Below are 25,172 nucleotides of genomic sequence, written 5' to 3'. Positions count from 1 at the left end.
GAAAAACGGGGTCCGTCATCCTGAGATAATTCCTGAAATCATCAGGATTATTCTCACGGATCTCACGGAGTAAAGACATATGAGAGAATTGGTCACGCTGGCGCAACCAATTCTTTGTCCATGAACTCCTCCTCACCCTGTTCACAGACTGGGCTCGGGTCAAAGTATTAACCCCAACACCAAGCCCCCATATAGCACGAACTCGTTCCCGAGTACGTCCACACTCCATGGCTTTGAAACGGTCGGCTGGACAGACAAGCTCAACTGAACGCACTGAAGAACAGCCAGACCTATGAAGAACGACCTGAAACCCAGAAACGAGCGGACCAGAAGCGCCTAATAACAGGTACAACTGATCCACGCGTACCGAAAGACAGATACAAACCTCACAGGTAGACTGCGCCGCAGTAAACGGACAAATTAAGCTGAAGTCTGAAAAGCGCGAATCGTCTCTAACCAAACTTCTACTAACGCAAAGTCAGCAGAAGGAGCCCAAAGGGTGCTTTGCTGTGTCTTGGACCTCCTATTTCTAGTCCCGTCGTACGTGACATACGTCATCGCGCACGGTTTCAGCAAACTGTTCGTTCGTCGTGTGTGACCATGTCCGTCCATGCTAATTTTGAGCGGACTGTTTGCCGAAACTGTTGGACGGACAAAGTTGGGCGAACAGTCCCCGCGTGTGTACGCGGCCTTAGGGGAACCTCCGCACATGCGCATCAAGAGCAACTGTCAATGTAGAGGCTCCACCACGCCTGTTCCCATCTCCCATCCGACGGCGATCACGGAACGCCACCGGCACGGGTACTGCTCCCTGCTCCCTCCAATGGAGGATGTTGTAGTTGTGGGTACTGGGAAAGGGGAGACAATCACAATGTGTCCCCCCTCCCATGCCGGGAAGTCCAAGATAGGGCGGTACCCCCAGAAAAACAGGGATGGACAGGCCGTGAGCTTCATGGGATCTTCAAGGAAAAATTAAAAACCACCCAAAAGAAAGCAATGTAATAATTATGATTACAAGATTTGAGCAACATTATTAATGTCCATTTGAATTATGTTAGGTTGTTTACTTAAAGAAAAGGATTACAGCACTTTTTTAACATGCTTCATCCTCCTAATCCACCATAATTGTTTTATGATGTTGTTTACTCATTATGGCTAAGGAAAAAATTGGAAAAACAAGGGACAAATTATTTCCAAGTACTGTGAGAATATACATACATTATATATCCATTTCCTAGTATGTATCTATTCAAGGGGCTCAGCGTGGGTATAAGAGTGTGTTATATAATGCAGGCCCAGGCTATATTTTATTTTGCTTGCTTCGTTATGTAGTTAAAAACTGGACCTTTTAGCCTATTCAGGGAAAGGCAACCCTGGCCAAATTGGTCCACACTGTATCATTTTTATTGAAATAATATAAATTTTTCACAAGGAAAGGGTACTTAAGTCTAAGCCTTCCTCGGCCCAGTTTGCCAACCTACACTTTTACAACCTAGCTGGTTTTGCCCAAACTGTAACCCCTTAAAAAAGGTACAAAAGACACCAATTAATTTAGGCCAGGATACATATAAATCCATTTTTGTTCGATTTGTAACAATTTTTTGTTCCAATCGCTGCCGCGATTGGGTATGTGTACCCGATCTAATGCGGTGAAGGACATTTTTGTAATGATGTTGTATGACAACGTGTCTTCCAAGGGGGAGATAGATATTCCCTATCTCCATGCTATAGGCATGCTTAGAGGTCCTTCACCAGAATCTCTGCCTTGTCTTTCCTATGTAGTAGGCGCCACACTCGCAGGTCATTAGATAGACGACCCCACAGGTCTGGCTGTTCACAAAATGTTTTGGTCTAAAGACCTGTCCGTCTGGTAATGTGAATACTTTCTCTTTTCTGATTAATCCACAGTGTGTGCAATGTCCACATGGGATTGTGACAAACACTGTACAATGTTTTCTATTCAATCTGGAATATTCACTATTAACCAGTTTGTCTTTTAAGGATGCAGCACGTTTAAAGGTAATGGAGGGGGCTGGAGATATGAAATGCTTTACTACATTGTCATCCGTGAGGATGAACCAGTGCTTTTTGATGATGTTATGTATTTACTTATGTTGTGTAGAAAAGCGCATAATGCGAGTTACTTCCGCCTTTTGGTTTTCGATCGGATTGATTTTGAAAAGTATTGTTTCTTTATTCCGCTGGATCATTCAGTTATAGGCCTACCGTAAACAGCAACGGCTATATCCTTGATCTAGTAGACGAGTTTGAAGCCTATCTGCTTCTATTTAAACAGAGGTATTGTCTGTAAGAAATTGAATTCTTCAAGGGGATGGGATGGAGACTGTCCGGGTGTAACGGAGTGTTGCCAGCTGTGCTTTTCTTATAAATAGTATTTGTAAGGTTTCCTAGAGGATTAAATTAAATTTTTACATCCAAGAAAGTCATGGATTTAGCATCATAATTCATTGTAAATTTCAAATGATAACTATTGATATTCAGGTGATCAAAGAATTGAACAAGATCTGCCTCTCCATATGAACCTCTCCAGATGACGAAGATGTCGTCGATGTACCTGAGCCACGTGATTACGTGGCCCAGGTACTCAACAAGATCCTCGTCGCTGGAGAGAGACCTCTCTCCCTCCCCCAGGTACATATTGGGATAGGATGGGGCACAACATGTCACCATCGCTACACCCTGCACCTGGAGGAAGTGGGAACCATCAAAGGAGAAGTGGTTATTATTCAGGATATGGTCCAATCCACCCAGAGTAAATGTGTTCAAAGACTCGTTATAACAAAGATTACGAGTCAACACATTCTGAATGGAAAGGAGGCCTTTCCCGTGTGGGATTGAACAATATAAAGATTCAACATCTATTGTGACCAACAGAACTTGTTCAGATAATTTTAGCTTTTCAATAATTTGTTAAAAGTGAATCGTATCTTTTGTGAACAAAGTTAAAGTGATTACAAATGGTTGCAAATATGCGTAGATGACCCTGCTTAAATTTTCCCCTCTGTTACCAGACACAATTGGTCGTCCGGTGGAGTGGTGGGGATCCTTATGAATTTTAGGAATACTATAGAATGTGAGCATTCTCAGATGCTTAGTTCTAACGTATTCATAAAGATATTTGTCAATAGTTCCCTCTTTATAGGCCTTATCAATAAGGCCATAGAAGGATAGATTGGATTTCTCTATGTGTCTTATATTAGTAATTTTATACCATTTTTTGTTGTCTAAGATTTGCCGACACATTTGTTTATACCCAATGTTATCCATTAGGACAACATTACCTCCTTTGTCCGAAGGGTTTATTATGAGAGCTCACTGCCTATCCATCCCTGTTTGTTTGGGGGTACCGCCCTAGGTATAGCGGATTTCCCGGCACGGGGGGGAGACACACATTGTGATTGTCTCCACTTTCCCAGTTCCCACAACTACAACATCCTCCATTGGAAGGAGCAGGGAGCCAGCCGGACGGTGTGTGGGGCTCGTGGCGCGCTTGTATGGGGGTATCCCCTTTGACACGTCACGCATCTTGTGGCTGAGGCGATGGCACCTAGTGTCTCCCGGAACGCCGAGGAAGTGACAGGAGAGCCACGTCCGGCGCAGCTCAGGTGGCCCCTCCATGGGATTACCAGTGGGCGGAGTAACGTCTAGATTGGCACCTGCATACAATTTAAATTCAAGTAAGTATATAAATTTGAGCACTCACCGGGATGGATCAGCTGATCCTCGGTGTGCGCTGATTGTTGCATACATGCAGGAAGGAAGGGTAAGACAGGACACTACAACACCAACTACACCAACAACTTTCTTTATTCTTCTTTTCTGATTTACTACTTTATTTTTAAAGTGAATCTCCATCCTGAAGTGGAAGTTCCGCTCATCTGATCCCTCCCCCCCTCGGGTGCCACAATTGGCACCTTTCAGGGGGGTGCAAATACCTGGATTATCCAGGTATCTGCACTCACTTCCGGGACAAGCTAGCCGCAGCTAGCCACAGATGCCCCGCCCCCGTTGTGTTCTGGGAAACACACAGTTCCCAGGACACAGCGGGGACCAGTGGAGACGCGCAGCGCGACTTGCGCATGCGCAGTAGGGAACCGGGCAGTGAAGCCGCAATGCTTCACTTCCCGATTCCCTGACAGAGGATGGGGCGGGGGCAGTGGAGAGACGAGCGATTGCTCGTCATCTGCGGCTGACATCGCTGGACCCTGGAACAGATAAGTGTCAATTTATTAAAAGTCAGCAGCTGCAATATTTGTAGCTGCTGGCTTTTAATATTTTTTTAAAGGTGCAGCTCCTCTTTAAACAGTTTTTTTGCAATCTAGATTGACTGACACTCTGATACTACCACAGAGGCTGTGTATCTTCTCTCTGGGCTGCATTTGCTTGCACAGCAGGCCACAATAAGAGGTAATTTAAATGGTAGATATAAAAGTCCATATTTTGATTTTTAGTTTACGGTAGATACTTTTGAATAATAGCACTATTGCTACATTTGTGATATAAACATCAAATCATTTATTGTTATTGTTTCCTATGAGCACATATTTATTATTTACTCACTCAGTGTAGTGTTCCCCAAGAGCACATATTAATTATTCACTCATTAATTGTTTGTAATTTACGGCACATTCATACTTTTTGATTACTATTTTATGACTTTAATTTTAACTATCTTTGTCATCATTTTTATTTTTATTTTATTTTAGTTCACTTCATTTTAATTCAATATTCTCACATGTATTTATTCATCAATATTGATTTGTATATTTTTTTCATCACACATTCATTATTTACCACTTTGATTGCACCAACTGCCCTATCAGGTAGCATATGCCCAAACACACACATCGCTATTTGCACACGCAATTTTAGTATTAATATTATTAATTACAATTTGATAAGAAAGGGTTTCTTTAATCCCAATAACAATTTGATACATAATTAGTTTTATCTAAGTATATACATAAATAATACAGTATAATGGATTATATATATCACCTCCAATTATAAATGAAAGTGGATATAAATTAAATGCAAAATAAAAAATGATATTAATACCCATAACATTTATATATACATAAAAGAATCTCTCTAGTCTACCTTCTCCCTAATCCCAGTATGTAATGCATGTATAATTTTAAATAAATGAATAGCTCTTTAATTATTACTTTTAGGTGCATTTTCCCACAAAGGGTGTCCCCTCTACTGTGTGTGGGGGGGGGGGGCCCAACTATACCGTCACCTCTTGCAAGTATGTGGACTCAGGGGATGGGTCGTTTTATCCCCCCTCCCAATGGGGTGTGGGCATTGTTGGTGGTGAGCCCTGGGAATTATCTGCAGGAAAGAGTTTTTTGGCTTTTAAGGAAAGTCTCTGGCTTGAGTGGAAAAAGATTTGTCGGTGGAAAGGATAAATATTACAGGTTGTGATAAAGGGAAAACAACCAATACAAATTAATACAATTTAATGTTAAAACTTGTCCTTTTTGATATACCGTACTTGCAGAAATGTGAAAAGAAAAACCCTGAGGAAGACCGCAATACATTTTTCCAAGGTTGAAATGCATTGGGGTATTGTGTACATCACATGGTCATATGAATTAAATGTTATGGAAATTTATTTGAATATAATTTAATCTTTTCCTAAAAGGAATTATAAATCATGGATGTACTTTCTTCTACCTGAAACTGTTCTACCTGAAACTGTTCCACCTTTTTTACACTAGTACTCTTATTTTAAACATATTTTGCACTCAAAGATGTTTAACCTTTGTCTTGGATAATAAAATCAAGGAATTTTTATAAGCTATTTTGTTTCTCATTCTGCTAAAAAAAAACACGGGGAATTCACTTGACTACATTTGGTCATGCTAATTTGTATTAAAAGAAGTTTAGGACGTTGTTGTCTAGATGTGTTTGTAACTAGAATGAATTGCAAACTTGAATCAGTGTAATGTAAGGAGAGGACACTCAGCAGCTGTTTACACATCTGGACTCAGGAGCACTAGTGTGGGACACAAGAACAAACTTTTGAAGGTGTCCCACACAGGTACTCCAGTGGATACTTGGGGTGTCTACATGTGTGAAACTGGTCCAAAAATGGTAAGTATTCCAGCTTGGTTAAGGGAAATAATCATGTTTTCAACTTGGAACTCTGCCCAGACAACTGTACCCCACTTCCAAACAATGTTTCACATTCATATTTCTGGCCACAAATATCTGTATAGCTTTTGTTTCATTCTCATAGGGGAGAAAAGACTCGGGACGTCGGAAGACAACAGGAACCCCACACCTCCAAAAGAAGGGGAGCAGAGGTCACAACCACCTGAGGATGTGGAGGAAGGAGGGGTGGAAGAAGTGGCTGATATTGTCACTACAACAGGTGAGTGTCTGACACCACAGATTCAGGTAATATATGTATGCTTGCATGTTTATAATACATGGTGTGTATTTTTACTAGGGAGAATCTAATATTTTTCTAAAGTTTTAATACAGTTTAAAAGCCAAATTTGGAAGATGCACACAGTAGGGTTGATTTACGAAAGGCAAATCCATTTTGCACTACAAGTGCACTTGGAAGTGTAGTTGCTGTAGATCTGAGGGGGACATGCAAGGAAAATAAAAAACAGCATTTTTGCTTGTACATGATTGGATGATGAAATCGACAGAGCTTCCCCTCATTTCAGCGTTTCCCCTCAGATCTAAAGTGACTGCACTTCCAAGTGCACTTGTAGTGCAAAGTAGATTTGCCTTTAGTAAATTAACCCCAGTGTGTCAGGGTGCTATCTGACACACGCGTTTTGTGGGTGCAACCCCTTCCTCCCAGCTCTAGTAGGTGAGAGAAAGGGGTTGTACCCCCAAAACATGTCCATTGATCCCCATGATGGGAGATAGCACACGTTGACATGAGGTATGGGAGCAGAAAGGAAATCCCCATTTTGACTTACAATTTGTGTGCATCTTCTAAATTTGGCTTTTACAGGGGTGACTTCAACAAAAACAGAAACAAATAAATTAGTAATTTTGCTCATAATATTGCAAGCAGATTAGAAACAAACATTCTTGGCCAACATAAGTATAACATTTATTTGAAGGAGTCTTTAACCACTTAAGGACCGCCGTATTGCCATTGTACGTCATTACAATGGCACAGGCAGGCACAAGCACGTACATGTACGAGCCTGCCTTCCAGCGGGTGGGGGGTCCGATCGGACCCCCTCCTGCTGGATACGGCAGTCCGGTTCGCTGCAGGAGCGATCCGTGATGAGGGGATGGCCGTTGGTTTCTGGCCATCCCCTCTCGATCGCTCCTGGCCAATGACAAGCTTCCTCCCACTGTGTATTGTATACACAGGAAGGAGGAAGTGATGTCATTCTCCTCGGGGTGGTCTTTTTGACCGGACTACGAGGAGAAGACAAAAAGTAAGTGCACCAAAACACTACACTAACACATAGGTACACATAGGTACACAAACCCCCCCGATCCCCCCCCGATCGCCCCCCGATCCCCCCCCCCCAGTCACAGTGTCACTGATTGCATTGATCATTTATTTACTGATCATTGCATTCAGTGTCAGTTGTAAAAGTAAAAACTGTCAGGGCAGTTAGTGTTAGGTCCAGGGTAGCCCCCTATCACCCCACAATAAAGGTTTAACCCCCTGATTGCCCCTAGAGTTAACCCTTTCACCCCCTTTTGCCAGTGTCACTAAGCGATCATTTTTCTGATCGCTGCATTAGTGTCGCTAGTGTCGCTAGGTAGCTAGTTATTTTTTTAGGTTCACCACCAGGTTTTTATAGCGCTAGGTACCCCGATATACTACCCAATAAGGCTCCATGCACACTGAAGCTCAAAAAAGCTATTTCTGGATGCCAGATTGCTGGCAGAAAACGCTGGTTGAAAAACCTGCTTTTAACAGCGTTTTATACTAGCGTTTATGAGCGTTTATGAGCGTTTTACAGCGTTAGCGTTAATGGGCGTTTTTTTATAAAAATACACAGAGGACACTCCAAAAATCCCACAATGCATTGAAAAATAGAATGCCGAACACTAATGAACGAGCGTTTATGAGCGTTTACAAGCGTTTATGAGCGTTTATCAGCGTTTGGCGTTTTTTGGCGCTGAAAAATGGCACTTTGAACGCGAATTTCTGGCGTTCAGAAAAAAGCCCATAAACTCCACTGCTCATTAAAGCTGAAAAACGTCCATGTGTGCATGGACACATAGGCTAACATAGAGTGGAGTTTATGGGCTTTTACAAAAAACGCCCAAACTCCAATAAACTGCAGTTTATCAGCTTCAGTGTGCATGGAGCCTAATGGTTTTAACCCCCTGATTGCCCCTAGAGTTAACCCTTTCACCCCCTTTTGCCAGTGTCACTAAGCGATCATTTTTCTGATCGCTGCATTAATGTCGCTATTGTCGCTAGGTAGCTAGTTATTTTTTTAGGTTCACCGCCAGGTTTTTATAGCGCTAGGTACCCCGATATACTACCCAATAATGGTTTTAACCCCCTGATTGCCCCTAGTTAACCCTTTCACCCCCTTTTGCCAGTGTCACTAAGCGATCATTTTTCTGATCGCTGCATTAGTGTCGCTAGTGTCGCTAGGTAGCTAGTTATTTTTTTAGGTTCACCGCCAGGTTTTTATATCGCTAGGTACCCCGATATACTACCCAATAATGGTTTTAACCCCCTGATTGCCCCTAGTTAACCCTTTCACCCCCTTTTGCCAGTGTCACTAAGCGATCATTTTTCTGATCGCTGCATTAGTGTCGCTAGTGACGCTAGGTAGCTAGTTATTTTTTTAGGTTCACCGCCAGGTTTTTTATAGCACTAGGTACCCCGATATACTACCCAATAATGGTTTTAACCCCCTGATTGCCCCTAGTTAACCCTTTCACCAGCGATCACAGTATAAGTGTCACTGGTGACGCTGGTTAGCCAGTTAGTTATTTAGGTTCCCCGTCAGGTTTTTATATAGCGCCAGGGACCCCCATATACTACCTAATAAAAATCTGAACCCCCTGATTGCCCCTAGTTAACCCTTTCACCAGTGATCACCGTATAAGTGTTACGGGTGACTCTGGTTAGTTTGCTTGTTATAGCATCAGGGCACCCACCATTTATTACCCAATAAAGGTTTAACCCCCTGATCACCCAGCGGGTGATATCAATTAGGTTTTAGGGTCAGGGTCTGCATCGCCCCAGGCAGCGCTAGGTTAGTGCCAGTACCACTAACACCCACGCGCAAAGCATACACCTCCCGTAGTGGTATAGAATCTGAACAGATCAATATCTGATCTGATCAGATCTATTCTAGCGTCCCCAGCAGTTTAGGGTTCCAAAAAAACGCATTGTTAGCGGGATCAGCCCAGATACCTGCTGGCACCTGCGTTTTGCCCCTCTGCCCAGCCCACCCAAGTGCAGTATCGATCGATCACTGTCACTTACAAAACACTAAACACATAACTGCAGCAATCGCAAAGTCAGGCCTGATCCCTGCGATCGCTAATTTTTTTTTGGTAGCATTTTATATTTAAATCCGGAAGGCAGTGCTTGGTTTTCGGGTCCCGTGCGTGGCTAGGCTCCCAAAAAGTCCCCCACATGTGGTATCCCCGTACTCGGGAGAAGCAGCAGAATTTATTTTGGGGTGTAATTTGACATAGCATGTGTGAGCAATATATCATTTAGTGACAACTTTGTGCAAAAAAAAAAAAATTAAAATTCCTGCAACTTGTGGCAAAATATAAAATATTTCATGGACTCAACATGCCTCTCAGTAAATAGCTTGGGGTGTCTACTTTCCAAAATGGGGTCATTTGGGGGGGTTTTGTGCTATTTTGGCATTTTATGGCCTTCGAAACTGTGATAGGTAGTGAGGAGTGAAATCAAAAATTTGCACCCTTAGAAACCCTGAAGGCAGTGATTGGTTTTCGGGGTGCGGTACGCAGCTAGACTCCCAAAAAGTCCCACATATGTGGTATCCTCGTACTCAGGAGAAGCAGCAGAATATATTTTGGGGTGCAATTCCACATATAACTATGGCATGTGTGAGAAATATATCATTTAGTGACAACTTTTTATAAACTTTTTTTTTTTTTGTGTCATTATTCAATCACTTGGGACAAAAAAAAAATATTCAATGGGCTCAACATGCCTCTCCACAACTTCCTTGGGGTGTCTTCTTTCCAAAATGGGGTCATTTGGGGGGGGGGGTTTGTACTGCCCTGCCATTTTAGCACCTCAAGAAATTAGATAGGCAGTCGTAAATTAAAAGCTGTGTAAATTCCAGAAAATGTACTCTAGTTTGTAGACGCTATAACTTTTGCGCAAACCAATAAATATACGCTTATTGACATTTTTTTTTTACTAAAGACATGTGGCTGAATAAATTGTGCCCTAAATGTATGACTAAATTTGAGTTTATTCGATTTTTCTTAAAACAAAAGGTAGAAAATATCATTTTTTCTCTAAACACCTTCGGTCTTTTTCCATTTATATCGCAAAAAATAAAAATCGCAGAGGCAATCAAATACCATCAAAAGAAAGCTCTATTTGTGGGAAGAAAAGGACGCAAATTTCATTTGGGTGCAATATTGCATGACCGCGCAATTACCAGTTAAAGCAGCGCAGTGCGAAATTGTAAAAAGACCTCTGGTCCTTAGGGTGTTTATTGATCCGGGGCTGAAGTGGTTAACCACTTTCAGACCGGACCATTTTGCTGGTAAATGACCAGAGGTCTTTTTACACTTTGGCACTGCGCTGCTTTAACTGGTAATTGCGCGGTCATGCAATGTTGTACCCAAACAAAATTTGCGTCCTTTTCTTCCCACAAATAGAGCTTTCTTTTGATGGTATTTGATTGCCTCTGCGATTTTTATTTTTTGCGATATAAACGTAAAAAGACCGCAAATTTTGAAAAAAAATGATATTTTCTACTTTTTGTTATTAGAAAAATCCAATAAACTCAATTTTAGTCATACATTTAGGCCAAAATGTATTCAGCCACATGTCTTTGGTAAAAAAAAAGTCAATAATTGTATATTTATTGGTTTGCGCAAAAGTTGTCACATCTACAAACTAAGGTACGTTTTCTGGAATTTACGCAGCTTTTAGTTTACGACTGCCTATCTCATTTCTTGAGGTGCTAAAATGGCAGGGCAGTACAAAACCCCCCCAAATGACCCCATTTTGGAAAGTAGACCCCCTAAGGAAATTGATAAGAGGCATGTTGAGCCCATTGAATATTTTATTTTTTTGCCTCAAGCGATTGAATAATGACAAAAAAAAAAATTTTTTTTTTTTTTTACACAAAGTTGTCACTAAATGATATATTGCTCACACATGCTATGGGCGTATGTGAAATGACACCCCAAAATAAATTCTGCTGCTTCTCCTGAGTATGGGGATACCACATATGTGGGACTTTTTGGGAGCCTAGCCGCGTACGGGGCCCCGAAAACCAAGCACCGCCTTCAGGCTTTCTAAGGGCGTAAATTTTTGAGTTCACTTCTCACTACCTATTACAGTTTTGAAGGCCATAAAATGCCAAGATGGCACAAAACCCCCACAAATGACCCCATTTTAGAAAGTAGACACCCCAAGCTATTTGCTGAGAGGCATGTTGAGTTCATGGAATATTTTATATTTTGCCACAAGTTGCGGGAAAATTACAAACTTTTTTTTTTTTTTTTTTTTTTAACAAAGTTGTCACTAAATGATATATTGCTCATGCATGCCATGGGCATATGTGAAATGACACCCCAAAATAAATTCTGCTGCTTCTCCTGAGTACGGGGATACCACATATGTGGGACTTTTTGGGAGCCTAGCCGCGTACGGGGCCCCGAAAACCAAGCACCGCCTTCAGGCTTTCTAAGGGCGTAATTTTTTGATTTCACTCCTCACTACCTATTACAGTTTTGAAGGCCATAAAATGCCAAGATGGCACAAAACCCCCACAAATGACCCCATTTTAGAAAGTAGACACCCCAAGCTATTTGCTGAGAGGCATGTTGAGTCCATGGAATATTTTATATTTTGCCACAAGTTGCGGGAAAATTACAAACTTTTTTTTTTTTTTTTTTTTTTTTCACAAAGTTGTCACTAAATGATATATTGCTCACGCATGCCATGGGCATATGTGAAATGACACCCCAAAATAAATTCTGCTGCTTCTCCTGAGTATGGGGATACCACATATGTGGGACTTTTTGGGAGCCTAGCCGCGTACGGGGCCCCGAAAACCAAGCACCGCCTTCAGGCTTTCTAAGGGCGTTACAGTTTTGAAGGCCATAAAATGCCAAGATGGCACAAACCCCCCCCAAATGACCCCATTTTGGAAAGTAGACACCCCTAAATTTAGGGGTACACTAGTGAGACTAGGTAATAAATGGCGGGTGCCCTGAAACTATAAAAAAATAACTAACCAACCAGCGTCACCTGTAACAGTTATATGGTGATCACTGGTGAAAGGGTTAACTAGGGGGCAATCAGGGGGCTTTATGCGGTAGTATATGGGGGTCCCTGGCGCTATAAAAAGCTGCAGCGAACCTAAATACCTACCTGCCTAACTAGCGTCACCTGTGACACTAATACAGCGATCAGAAAAACGATCGCTTATTAGGCTGGGTTCACACTGGAGCGATGCGGGAACGCCACGAATGCGCGGCGGGTTCCCGCATCGCATGCCTCCCGGCGGCAGTTCACACTGCCCTATGCGAACTGCTGGGAGTGTCAGTGAAATGTTACTGACACCCCCAGATCAGTTCGCATATCGCAGTGCGATCTGCAAACTCGGATCGCATGGTGTGAACACCCATGCGATCCGATTCTGCTGCGGGCCAAAAAAAGGGTCCCGTGCGAATTTGCGGCGGGTGCGGCGAATGGCTGAACTCGAATCGCACAGAGATCGGATGTGATTTGCACTGCAGTGCGGTGCGAATCACATCCGTTCTCATAAACCGCTGCAATGTGAACCCAGCCTTAGTGACACTGGCGACGGGGGGTGATCACGGGGTTAAACCTTTATTGGGGGGGTTAGGGGGGTACCTTATAACTAAAGGGGGCTAACCCTAACTGCCCTAACAGTTATTAGTCACAAATGACACCCGCCGGGTGATCAGGGGGTTAAACCTTTATTAGGTAATAAATGGCGGGTGCCCTGAAACTATAAAAAAATAACTAACCAACCAGCGTCACCTGTAACAGTTATATGGTGATCACTGGTGAAAGGGTTAACTAGGGGGCAATCAGGGGGCTTTATGCGGTAGTATATGGGGGTCCCTGGCGCTATAAAAAGCTGCGGCGAACCTAAATACCTACCTGCCTAACTAGCGTCACCTGTGACACTAATACGGCGATCAGAAAAATGATCGCTTATTAGGCTGGGTTCACACTGGAGCGATGCGGAAACGCCGCGAATCCGCGGCGGGTTCCCGCATCGCATGCCTCCCGGCGGCAGTTCACACTGCCCTATGCGAACTGCTGGGAGTGTCAGTGAAATGTTACTGACACCCCCAGATCAGTTCGCATATCGCAGTGCGATCTGCAAACTCGGATCGCATGGTGTGAACACCCATGCGATCCGATTCTGCTGCGGGCCAAAAAAAGGGTCCCGTGCGAATTTGCGGCGGGTGCGGCGGGTGTGGCGGGTGCGGCGGGTGCGGCGAATGGCTGAACTCGAATCGCACAGAGATCGGATGTGATTTGCACTGCAGTGCGGTGCGAATCACATTCGTTCTCATAAACCGCTGCAATGTGAACCCAGCCTTAGTGACACTGGCGACGGGGGGTGATCACGGGGTTAAACCTTTATTGGGGGGGTTAGGGGGGTACATTAGAACTAAAGGGGGCTAACTCTAACTGCCCTAACAGTTATTACAGTCACAAATGACACCAATGCAAAAAAAAAAAAAAAAAAAAAAAAAATGACATTGGTGTCACTGTGACTGGGGGGCAGGGGTAATTGGGGGGGTGATCGGGGGGTAAAGGGGGGGTGTGAGTGTGCCTGGCATGTTCTACTGTGTGTGTGAGTGTTGGTGCAACTTACTGATCCGTTCTCCTCCGTGTCGGAACGAAAAATACCGACACGGAGGAGAGAATACATCACTTCCTCTCCTGTGTTTACATTACAGGAGAGGAAGTGATGTCACCGGGGATTTCTATTCGTCGGGAGCGATCGCGAGGGGGTGGCCATGAATGAATGGCCGTCCCCTCGTCCGGGATCGCTCCCGTACGAATTCCGACCGCCGCAGGCACCGGGCGGGGGCCCGATCGGGCCCCCGACCCGCGGGAGGCAAGGGACGTACATGTATGTCCTTATGCCTGCCCGTGCCATTGTACCGACGTACATCGGCGTGCGGCGGTCGGCAACTGGTTAAAGACAAAAATATAAGGTCCACGTATCAGATTCCTCAACCCCTCTGATGGCCCATTTACAATTTTTAGGGGGGGGGGGAGATGTTTTGGACAGGTAACCCTCTCCACTTCATTGAGAGCTGAATGCATACATAATGTGTTACTTTGGCCAGCCCCTCCTTCTCACACTATTGGCAGCCCACTGGACAGGTAAGAAGTGTCATAATACAAAATAAAAAATACACACTGTACAAATGGAAGCACATTTTTACATTCTGCAATTACCTATCAAGATAATAGGAGAACAAAATTTTAAACAGTAGCATGTGAGTCAGGTGATCAGTGTTCGGTGTCACCTAGATGGCTGTCTGGGTGGACATATGTTGTATTGCCTGGGCTGCTAGGCCAGAGTTTGGGTCTATCCTGGGCACATCTAGCTGCTAGGCTGTCAAAGGGTCTATCCAGAAGTAAGAGAGCAGTGCAGGGTTGGGATTGCAGCTTGAAGTCCAACCAGCCGAAGAACCTGTCGCGGTTGGAGGTAGAGGGGAAGCTGTCACCAACCACCTTATTACCAGGGACTACAGTGAGTAGCTGGAGCAAATTCTCACCAATCAGTCTTGTCAGGATGGCTGAGTGGTCTAAGGCACCACACTCAAGAGCTGTTTCTTCAAATTCTCATCAATCAATGACAGTGAAGAATCGAGAAGCTTCAGTGGGTATCAAGCCAGGGACCCGGCCAGAGGTGATGCTTTTAGAGCAGCCTTGTGTGTAAAACCAGGGACCGAGCAAGTCAGTGGAGTGAAGCTTGAGAAGTGTCTGGAGTGCCAAGCTAGGGACCCAGCAGAGAAGTGGGTTTGATGCTTAAAGAAGTGACTACGGTGAAGATTGGAGGAGCTCAAGGGATTCAGCGGCAGTGAATCATCTAGTCTAGTGAGAGAGACTGGGAGCTCAGCGGGTTGAAGAACTACAAGAAGTGATTGTAGTGGAAGTAAAGGGACTGTTACACCTTGTGCTAGAAACTGTTAAAGAGGAAGTAAACCCCTTCAAACCACTTTGACCTACAGGTAAGCCTAGATTAAGGCTTACCTGTAGGTCCAAGCAATATCTCCTAAACCTATATGGTTTAGGAGATATTTGCCCGAAAATGGGCACCGCTGTCTACGGCGCATGCGCCGTAGACAGCGGCGCGCAGGCGCACTAAATGCGGCAAGTCCAAGAATGGATTTGCCTAATTTGTCGACTCCCGTGCGCATGCGCGGGAGTGACGTCAGTGGCGGAGCTGCGAGACGCGACTCCCGTGCGCATGCGCGGGAGTGACGTCATCGCGGCTTCGCCGCTGTCATTGGTCGGAGCTGCGAGACGCCACCAGCAAGATGGTGCGGCGGACTACAGGGATCAGCGGCGACTTCGCTGGCTCCTGTGTCAGGTAAGTGACACATAATGAGCTACTATGCGATGCATAGTAGTCCATTATGCTTTACCTTTGCAGGGAAAAAAAGAGGAAGTAAACCCATCAGGGTTTACTTCCTCTTTAACGACTTTTACCATAGGAGACAGCATTCCTACACATGCAGATGTGGTGTCTTGCTGGATGCCTTTCCCTGAATGGCTGTCTACCTGTAGAAGTCTTTGAGTCTGCTAAATTAACATTGCAATTCCTAAGGGTGTCCTGGCTCTAACCCTCTCTCCCAAAGTTCTGTTTAAAAATAAAATCTCTTTTCATTCAAGAAGTGTCTGGCGTCTACTTTACACTACACCACTATGCCTTAGATAGTTAGTAAGGTTAAAAAAAGACACCAGTCCATCCTGAGTGAGTTTGCATGTCTACAATTATCCCTGTACATTATTATTTATTCAAGGTACCCATATAGCGACATCAATTTACACATACATCACATCAGTCCCTACCCTCAAGGAGCCCACATTCATACTCTAGGGACATTTTTTTTTCTTTTGGACAGAAGCCAATTAACCTACCAGCATATCTTTGGAGTATGGCAGCAAACCCACACAGGCACAGGGAGAACATGCAAATTCCAGGCTGGGATTCGACCCAGTGACCCTTTTTACTGCTAGGTGAGAGTGCTAACTTCTACACCACTGTGCCACCCTTACAACCTACTCTGCATGGAATGATGTCTGCAGCTCATGGCTCTGGAGGTTCTCATTAGACTGAAGGAGGCTTGGGACCCTGCTACACTCATTTTTGTGGCACCTATTACTGTCTTCTCTCTGGTACAGTCTTACTTTTGTTTATGCAGTTCCTTTTACCACAGAGCCCCACTTCCTTTGGATAGCTAGTGGATGAGTTTTCAGTAGTACCTGTGTACTCCATATTGTGGTTTCCAGCCAGTACCTTTATATACCTTTATGTATCTTTCCAGATAAAAACAATACCCTATCAGATGCAGCCTCTCTAAGCTGCTGAGGAAGGGAAACAGAGAAACATATCTACCCTGGGCATGTCCAGGAACCCAGAAGGCTGTGAGAAAAGGTGTTAAAGGCACCTGTGCCCACATTTGGGTATACTGAATGGTACATACTTATCCTTTTTCTAGAACCCCCCACCCCCCCAACTAGGTTAGCCCACTAGTCCATCCTCTTCCTCCCCACATGCATACTGACTATAAAAATTGGGTCTGCGACCTCTGCATTTTGTTTGCATCCTGCTAGCAATCTTTTGTGCACTGGATGCATGTCTAAACTTTTTAATCTGAAGACCCTTGATGGGACCCAAAAAGAGAATTGTCACCAAAAAATCAGCAAAGTTATTAATAATTCAAACACGCAAACAGTAAATATATTTGTTTTTATTATTTATTATAAGTAAAGTTCTCAAAATGTTATAATTTGTAAAGCAGGAAAGTGAAACAATAATTTAACAACAACAACAACAATAATAATAATAATAATAATAATAATTCAAACATCAAATATTTTCAGATGTAAATAATTATACAGATACATACATTTTTTAAAGTTAAACTTCAAACAGGTATAAAGGACATATTTATTGACACGTCATCAGCTTTACTTATTTCAACTAAGGCAGTGTAAGTACTTGAACTTGACTTGGCATCAGCCTCTTGCAGTCCCTATGCAGCAGAGCTTAGACCTTGTCTGTATAATTCCTTCCACCTCTGGCTCATTGTTTGTGTGGTCAATCATATTCAGCTTGCTCTTACCTGTCACAGACCCCCATGATTTCTTGCTTGGACAAACTAGACTACACAGTCATATGGTGGTCCATCACAAATATTCTTGCAACCCAAACAAAACGCCCTAGACATTTAAGGGGAGAGCCTGGGAGGGGGTATCTAATTTAGTTTAGCAGGGTTTAGGAGGAGGAATGAAAGAAGGGTTCACTGCTTTTCTCCATATATTTCTAGTCAATTTTGATAACTTCAGCCCCTTCACACTCATTATAAAAAAGAGAAATACATTTTGAGTAAAGTTGTTGTTAGGTTGCTCGTCTTCTGTAAGTAACCCCTGGTAGCCTAGGCTAGGATTGAAGAGCGGAGGTCCCTTTCACCGGTGGACAAAACATTACACATACACACTATTGTACGTGAATAATGAATGTGCCTATTGAAGCACACACAACAGTTTTATTTAGTTTGAGCTGAAGGACAGCCCTGTGGTTTAACCAATCAGGTAATTCATACATACATCGACATTTTTCTTAAACTCATGACATTATCTAAGTCAAAGGTGAAATACAGTCTTCTGATAGTTATTTCGTCATTTCAACATCTGCTGACTGACCATATTCTTGCGTAACCAGTCCTATCTTAGCTTTGTACCTCTTACCGCAGACAGATGCATCCTAATATGTCAACATCTTGCATCTTAATTCTGAACTTAGTGAAATGCACGCCTAAGCATATTATCTTAGACCTTTAACCTAGTACCGTATATCTTTTGGCAACCTTAATAAGTATTCCCTTATAATCCTTCCTTTGATCATTCTGTGATTTACATAATGATCATTCCTTTTCTAATTTAATAGCACAGGCTTCATACTCCGAACCCTTGTGCTCTTGGTTTCTATACCATACCGTTGGATCCTTAACAATGGAAGTGAGTTTCAGATCCTTCGGAGCGACTGTGTTTCCCTTTTTACATAAACATTTGATTATCTTATAACAGGCATATAAAAATAGAATGAAGAGAATCACAGTGACAATTGTCATGGCAGCATTTCGGAGCCAAGATATTAATCCCCCAAAACTAAAACTGCTCGAGAAGGGATCCCAGTTTTTTCCTATGTTCCTTGCCTCTTTCTGTAGTTTATTTACCTCTTCCCTGTGTTGGGCAATAACGTCATAGTAGTCTGGGACTTCGATGCTGGTATTATGAATCCAGGTACAGCACTCATAATCCTCAGTAGTCTCACAGAGGCCAGTAAGGGCTGCACTCATACTTTCTATAGCCAACTCATGTAGTTCTAGTTGCTTCCTAATTGCCCTAGTTTCTAGATTTAGTTTGGTTATGTCATCAGAATTTTCCTCCAGAATCTCATCAATTATGCCAGTGTAATTATTTAATCTTTTCATTAGGTCAATTCCCCACCCTGTCCAGGAAGGGAACCATGCCCAGGCCATATCTTTTTCTAAAAACAATTCTCGTTTATTACGGTGTCTAAGGGGATATCTAGGATGCATGCTGGCTTCAAGGAGGTGACTTCCCTTGTTATCCCCTAATACCCCCATAATAGGAACCAGGGCTGCAAGGTAACACCACCCCTGGGGTTTGGTTGGGATCCAGGGGTGACAGAGTTTGCCGCAGCATATATATATGGTATTTCCTAGAGCTAGGGGTCGTTTATGGAACACGTTCCTAAGAGTATCAGAAAGGCCAGAGAGCACCAGAATTGACATTAATTGGTGTATTGTAGTCTTGGTACTGGAGCTAAGAAAGTCTAAAAAGGTGGCATTTAGGGTGGGATCTGAAGTATGGAAGAAAGAAGGACTGTTAAATGATGTCATTGAAATGTTAAGTTTTGCTTGTTTGCAAACCTCGGCTCCATCTGTGGTGTTTCCCAGTCGGAAACACCAGTCTGGGAAGTGGCTTCTACCTATAATTTGGAAAGTGAGGGTTTTATTTGGACGGGTCCTAGTAACATTCGTTAGGACGATAGGGGGTGTTCCATTAAGGAGGGGGGTAAAATTCAAGGGGACTGCCATGAGAGGGATTCTAGCTGTACTGGGATGTAGCTTGCTGCAAATCCAGCATTTCTCAAAACCAGATTTTTGAGCATAGCTATATTTGAATTTTAGTAGTAACATCTTGTTAGTCAGTCCCTTAGGTGACTCATTAACGGGTACAATACTTCTACTATGTCTTTGGCCGGGGGTATTATTCATCTTAGGTGGTCCACATATCCCTTTTAATAAACCTAAATCTTCTGGATGATATATACAGTTGGCTATAAACCATGTGGGCAGGAATACAAATAGTACCAGACTACCCCAAAGGCATACAGCCTTCCCTGACACTGAAGGTAAAAACATTTCTACAAGTTCTTATGCTTGTCCTTCTTCTTCGCTATCATGTAGGGTTTCAAGGGTTAATTGTCCAATGCCTTCCTGAATCTCCTGCAGTTCCGGTCGCTGTTCGGGTGGGTCGGGTTCTCCTTCAATAGGTGGGGGGTCGGGGGTTGTGGGAAGTGGTGGGCACTTTTTCAGCCTGCTGGCGTGGATCCAGGTGTTTCCTAGGTCTGTTAACACTGCGGTCCTGGATACCTTTTCCACCTTCCATGGTCCTGAGAAAGCCGGTCCGATACTCTTTCTTTGTGCTAATTGTTTGATCAGCACTTTATCCCCAGGGATGAAGGGATGCGTTGGTTCTGTGGGAAGAGGGAAAAAGGTGACAGAAACTTGTTCGTTTATTTCGTGGAGCATACTTACCAGGTTTTTCACGTACATTTCCTGTTGGGAATAAATGTCAATATCAGTGTCTTGGTCTAATGGGGGTAATTCTATGTTTGCGGGGATTCCCATGAGGACCTCAAAGGGTGATAGTTTTGTTCTTGCATGTGGATCTTCCCCTCTTTTGACCAAAGACCTTCAGGGTCTTTGGTCAATCCTTCCTTTGTCCAAAAATGGACATCATCTTCTGTGGCCATTGATTGCATCTGTGCTATGACAGTTTTAAAGTTAGGTGCTGCGAAGTGTTCCTTGAAAAACATTGTTGTGGGGGCAGGTGGGTTAGGGGAAAAGGCAGCAGCTCTTTTAGCTTCTCTGTCAGCAAGAGCATTCCCTTTTGAAACACGACTGCTGTCAGAGGAGTGTGCCTTTACTTTAATTATGGCTACCTTTTTTGGAAGAAGAATGGCTTGGAGGAGAGCACTAATCTGTGTGGAGTTGGCAATTATTTTGTTGTCTGCTGTTTTAAAACCTCTATTGGCCCATATCACACCAAAATCATGCACCACTCCAAAAGCATATCTACTGTCTGTGTAGACGTTCACCTCTTTACCGGTGAATAGAATGCAGGCCCTAGTGAGGGCTTCTAACTCTGCTACCTGGGCTGAAGAAGGAGGTAATGATTTTGCCTCCAGTACGATGTCTGGTAGTTGAACAACTGCATAACCGGTTAAAAAGGTGGAGTCAGAGGGACGTGAGCAGCTACCGTCAACGAAAACATCCTCTGCACCTGAGATAGGGGTGTCAGTGAGATCCGGTCTGGGACTGGTAATAGCAGCAACCTTTTCCGAACAGTCATGTATAATGTCTGGGTCATGTGGTAAACGCAACATGGAATGCAAAAGGCGCACAGCGGGGTTGCTGGCAGGCACATATTTGAGTGTGAGGTTATCAGTGTTCATCAGTGTTATCTCATAACCACTAAGTCTTTGCGAGGTCATATGTTGGGTATTCATGTTCTGAATAAGATGCGTGACTGAATGAGTGGTATAGAGAGTCAATGGGTGACCTAGCACTAATTTGTTTGCATCTTGTACAGCCATTGCACAGGCAGCAAGATTTTGGAGACAGGATGGCATTCCCTGTACTTGGATGGGGAGTTTTTTTTTGATAGATATGAGACAGGGCGATACCCTGATCCATGTTGTTGTGTTAGCACGGCGGCAAAAGAGCTTCCTGAAACTACACAGTACAGCTGAAAAGCTTTACCATAGTCTACCAATCCCAGGGCGGGAGCATTTGACAGACTGTTTAATAGAGCTTGAAAAGCTTGTAGTCTGTCTTCAGTCCAATCTATTAATTTAGGGGCTGTCGAGCCAGTAGCCTCTCGTAGGATACCATCATAGTGAGAACAGTCAGGGATCCATTGGCGGCAATATACAATTGCACCCAAAAATGAGAGTAGGGCGGCCTTGTCTTTTGGCGGACTGAGAGCTTGTAGGGCTGCGGCACGTTTAGGTGACACCAGCCTTGTTCCTTCCTTTAGAATGCACCCTAGGTATTCTACCTGTGGCTGGCACCATTGTATTTTCTTCCTTGAGGCTAGATGCCCGGCGTGAGCTAGGTGTTGTAACAGTGATGTTGAATCGACCGCACATTCTTCAGCAGTTCGACTGCACAGGAGCAAGTCGTCCACATACTGTATCAGTACCGACCCTCGCTCAGATGTCCAAGACTTGACAGTCTCGTTGAGTACCATAGAGAAGGCGGCTGGACTGTCTACATACCCTTGCCAGGTTAGTTGGCCCCCGGCCCCGGAGAAAGCAAACATAGGTTGGGCTTCCTCTGCAATGGGAATGCTAAAGAAAGCATTCGCTAAATCAATTACTGTGTAGCATAGAGAGTCTGCCGGTATGCATGAGAAAATAAAAGTGATGTCTGAGACTAGGGGTGGGAGGGGAATCACTTGTTTGTTTACTGCTCTGAGGTCTTGGACGAGTCTCCACTCGCCACTGGCCTTCTTTACAGGGTAAATGGGTGTGTTCCAGGGACTGATGATTGGTCTCAGGATACCTTTTGATATGTAATCATTAATTTGAGGGGAGATGCCTTTGACTTTCTCTGGGGGTAGGGGATACTGTTTTTGATATTGTATCCCTGCATCTGACCGCATTTGGGGTGCATATGGTGTGCAATTAATAAAGCCCACACTACCTTTGTTTTCTGCCCAAATTGTGTGATGGTCAAGGGAGGAAGGTATCATTAGAAAGAAACTCCTGTGTGCATGTCTTTTTGGGAACCCTCTGTGTGCATGTCGCTTAGGGCCATGTAAGTCACATAATGGTGAACTAGCGGTAAGGGAACCTTCTTTATTAAACTTAATGGTAATACACAGTTGTGCCAAGAGGTCCCGTCCCATAAGGGGCACAGGGCATGAGGACAAGACGGCAAAAGTTTGGGTACATAATTTCTGTCCTTCTGGAGTGGCTACAGTCAGTGGTGGAGTGATGGGATGGGTGACAGGTGTCCCATTAATACCAACAGAGTTTCCCTCGGTGCATTATTTGTGGCTGTGTAGGATATTGGGGTAGTGGTTGACGAGGGTTCTGGTATGGCAGATAACGGGGATACTGTGGGCGGGTCTGGGGGTTAAATCCCCTGCCTCTGCCTCTTGCTCTAATCTGTCCAGTCCTATAAGGGCACTGGGATTTCCAATGTCCTTGCTGTCCACAATTGCCTATATTTTCCAAGGCATTTGTTCCATGCACAGAAACAATCCTTCATGTATTGTGGGTCAGCCCCTTTGCAGGGAGGATAAGAATGCTTATGTACCTGACAAATTTTACTGACTTCTTGCCAGTCTTCCTCAGTACAAGGACCATATGGCCCTGGGTCATGTATCCCCAATTGCTGACACCTTTCTCGGACTTGTGTCCAAAATGGTTCTACCTGGGGGCCAGGGATCATATTACTAACAAATTCATAGGGTGATGGGGTGGCCATGGCTTGGGTTGCTGCAGAATTCCCCATCTAGTAGTCTGGGTAGTGTGTGTCTAGTGGCAGGACACAGGTGATAACACCCGGTTTGTCCAACAATCCGGTCTCTGGTCTGGGAGTAGGATCCCTGATCTTTTTTGGGGCAGATGGACTTATATAAAACTATGAAGATTTACCCTTAATATACGATGAAGGGTAAATTTTTCCTGGTGGCGGGATATACCCCTCTTACACCAAGTCTGCAAGAGAACCCCCCTGGTCTGGTGGTCAGTAAAATCCACTTGTCATCTATTCTTAGGAAGAGTAGACCTAACGTGCAATGGGGGCAGGCGGATGCTATGTCACTACAAGAGGGCTCCTCATATTCTGCACTCATTTAAACAACAACAATTATTTTCCTTATACTCTATATTAAAACTTATACTCTATATACTTACACGTGTACCTAGAGAGAAACAGACATATTCTTAATATACTTTAAGACATGAAATAACCGTATTGCAATACATTTATCAATTTATAGTGCACTTTTTTTTTTTTTTAAATCAAATGGGCGTCCACTCCACCAATCCCTTTGTCACGGGCGTAATCTACTACTTCCCGTGTTAAAAATACTATCACCAATAGTTTTAAGTCAGACCAACCTAGTCGGACTCCCCTAAACCTATAAATTCCTTGCGAGCCCTTTTAACCTCCCGAGGGACCAGCCTAGTCCACCGCGAAGGCACAGTTACTTCTTTTAATTTTAAACTAAGTTCGTAGCGGCCGCCCGGACAGAGTAAGTGTTTACACCATTCACCAATCAGGTAAAAAAGAGTAAAGTGACTTACCTGTCGCAAGACGAGACGAACCCCACTTTGCTGGTACCAAAACTGTTAGGTTGCTCGTCTTCTGTAAGTAACCCCTGGTAGCCTAGGCTAGGATTGAAGAGCGGAGGTCCCTTTCACCGGTGGACAAAACATTACACATACACACTATTGTACGTGAATAATGAATGTGCCTATTGAAGCACACACAACAGTTTTATTTAGTTTGAGCTGAAGGACAGCCCTGTGGTTTAACCAATCAGGTAATTCATACATACATCGACATTTTTCTTAAACTCATGACATTATCTAAGTCAAAGGTGAAATACAGTCTTCTGATAGTTATTTCGTCATTTCAACATCTGCTGACTGACCATATTCTTGCGTAACCAGTCCTATCTTAGCTTTGTACCTCTTACCGCAGACAGATGCATCCTAATATGTCAACATCTTGCATCTTAATTCTGAACTTAGTGAAATGCACGCCTAAGCATATTATCTTAGACCTTTAACCTAGTACCGTATATCTTTTGGCAACCTTAATAAGTATTCCCTTATAGTTGTTATTTGGGTACAACGGGTAATATTTTTTCAGATAAATATCTCAAGTTTACCAGAATTTTGCTGTAAAATAGCAAAATTATAAAGTCATATGCAAAACATTTGCATCTCATTCAAAACACGCTTTAGAGCAATCATGAAGTAGTATAAGAAAAGAAACATCAAGTTTCAAAATGACCTTCACAGTTCCTAGACTTAAAGTGGTTGTAAAGGCAGAAGGTTTTTTTATCTTAATATATGCATTAAGATAAAAAACCTTCTGCGTGCAGCAAACCACCTCAGCCCCCCTAACACTTACCTGAGCTCCATTACGATTTAGCAATGTGCATGAGTACCTCAGCCATCCGGAAATCTCCCTTCTGTTTGGCTGAGACACAGCAGTGGCGCCATTGGCTCCTGCTGGTGTCAATCAAAGTCAGTGAGGCCAGTGATGTCGGCTGTTGCTCACTAGAATATCTCCTAAACTTTGCACATTTAGGAGATATTCATTTTACCTACAGTTAAGCTTTAGTATAAGCCTGCCTGTAGGTAAAAATAAATAAAGAGAATTTACTACCACTATAACAG

At 43.5% G+C, this 25,172-nt stretch overlaps 1 protein-coding gene across 1 annotated transcript; it reads right to left on the bottom strand.

Annotated features, from left to right (window-relative positions):
* Positions 1-17,936: 17,936 nt before the first annotated feature.
* Positions 17,937-24,574, bottom strand: LOC143982169 (uncharacterized). Its single transcript, XM_077480651.1, has 2 exons — positions 24,069-24,574; positions 17,937-20,222 (listed from the first exon to the last, which is right to left on the bottom strand). Exon 2 carries the CDS (start codon positions 19,885-19,887, stop codon positions 18,361-18,363), a length of 1,527 nt encoding a protein of 508 aa, XP_077336777.1. The 5' UTR covers positions 19,888-20,222; positions 24,069-24,574; the 3' UTR covers positions 17,937-18,360.
* Positions 24,575-25,172: the final 598 nt, after the last annotated feature.

The sequence above is a fragment of the Lithobates pipiens genome, unplaced genomic scaffold (assembly GCF_037356315.1).
Source record: "Lithobates pipiens isolate NorthernLeopardFrog02 unplaced genomic scaffold, aLitPip1_a1.2 Scaffold_16, whole genome shotgun sequence".
NCBI lineage: Eukaryota > Metazoa > Chordata > Amphibia > Anura > Ranidae > Lithobates > Lithobates pipiens.
This window is presented reverse-complemented; position numbering and strand designations above follow the sequence as displayed.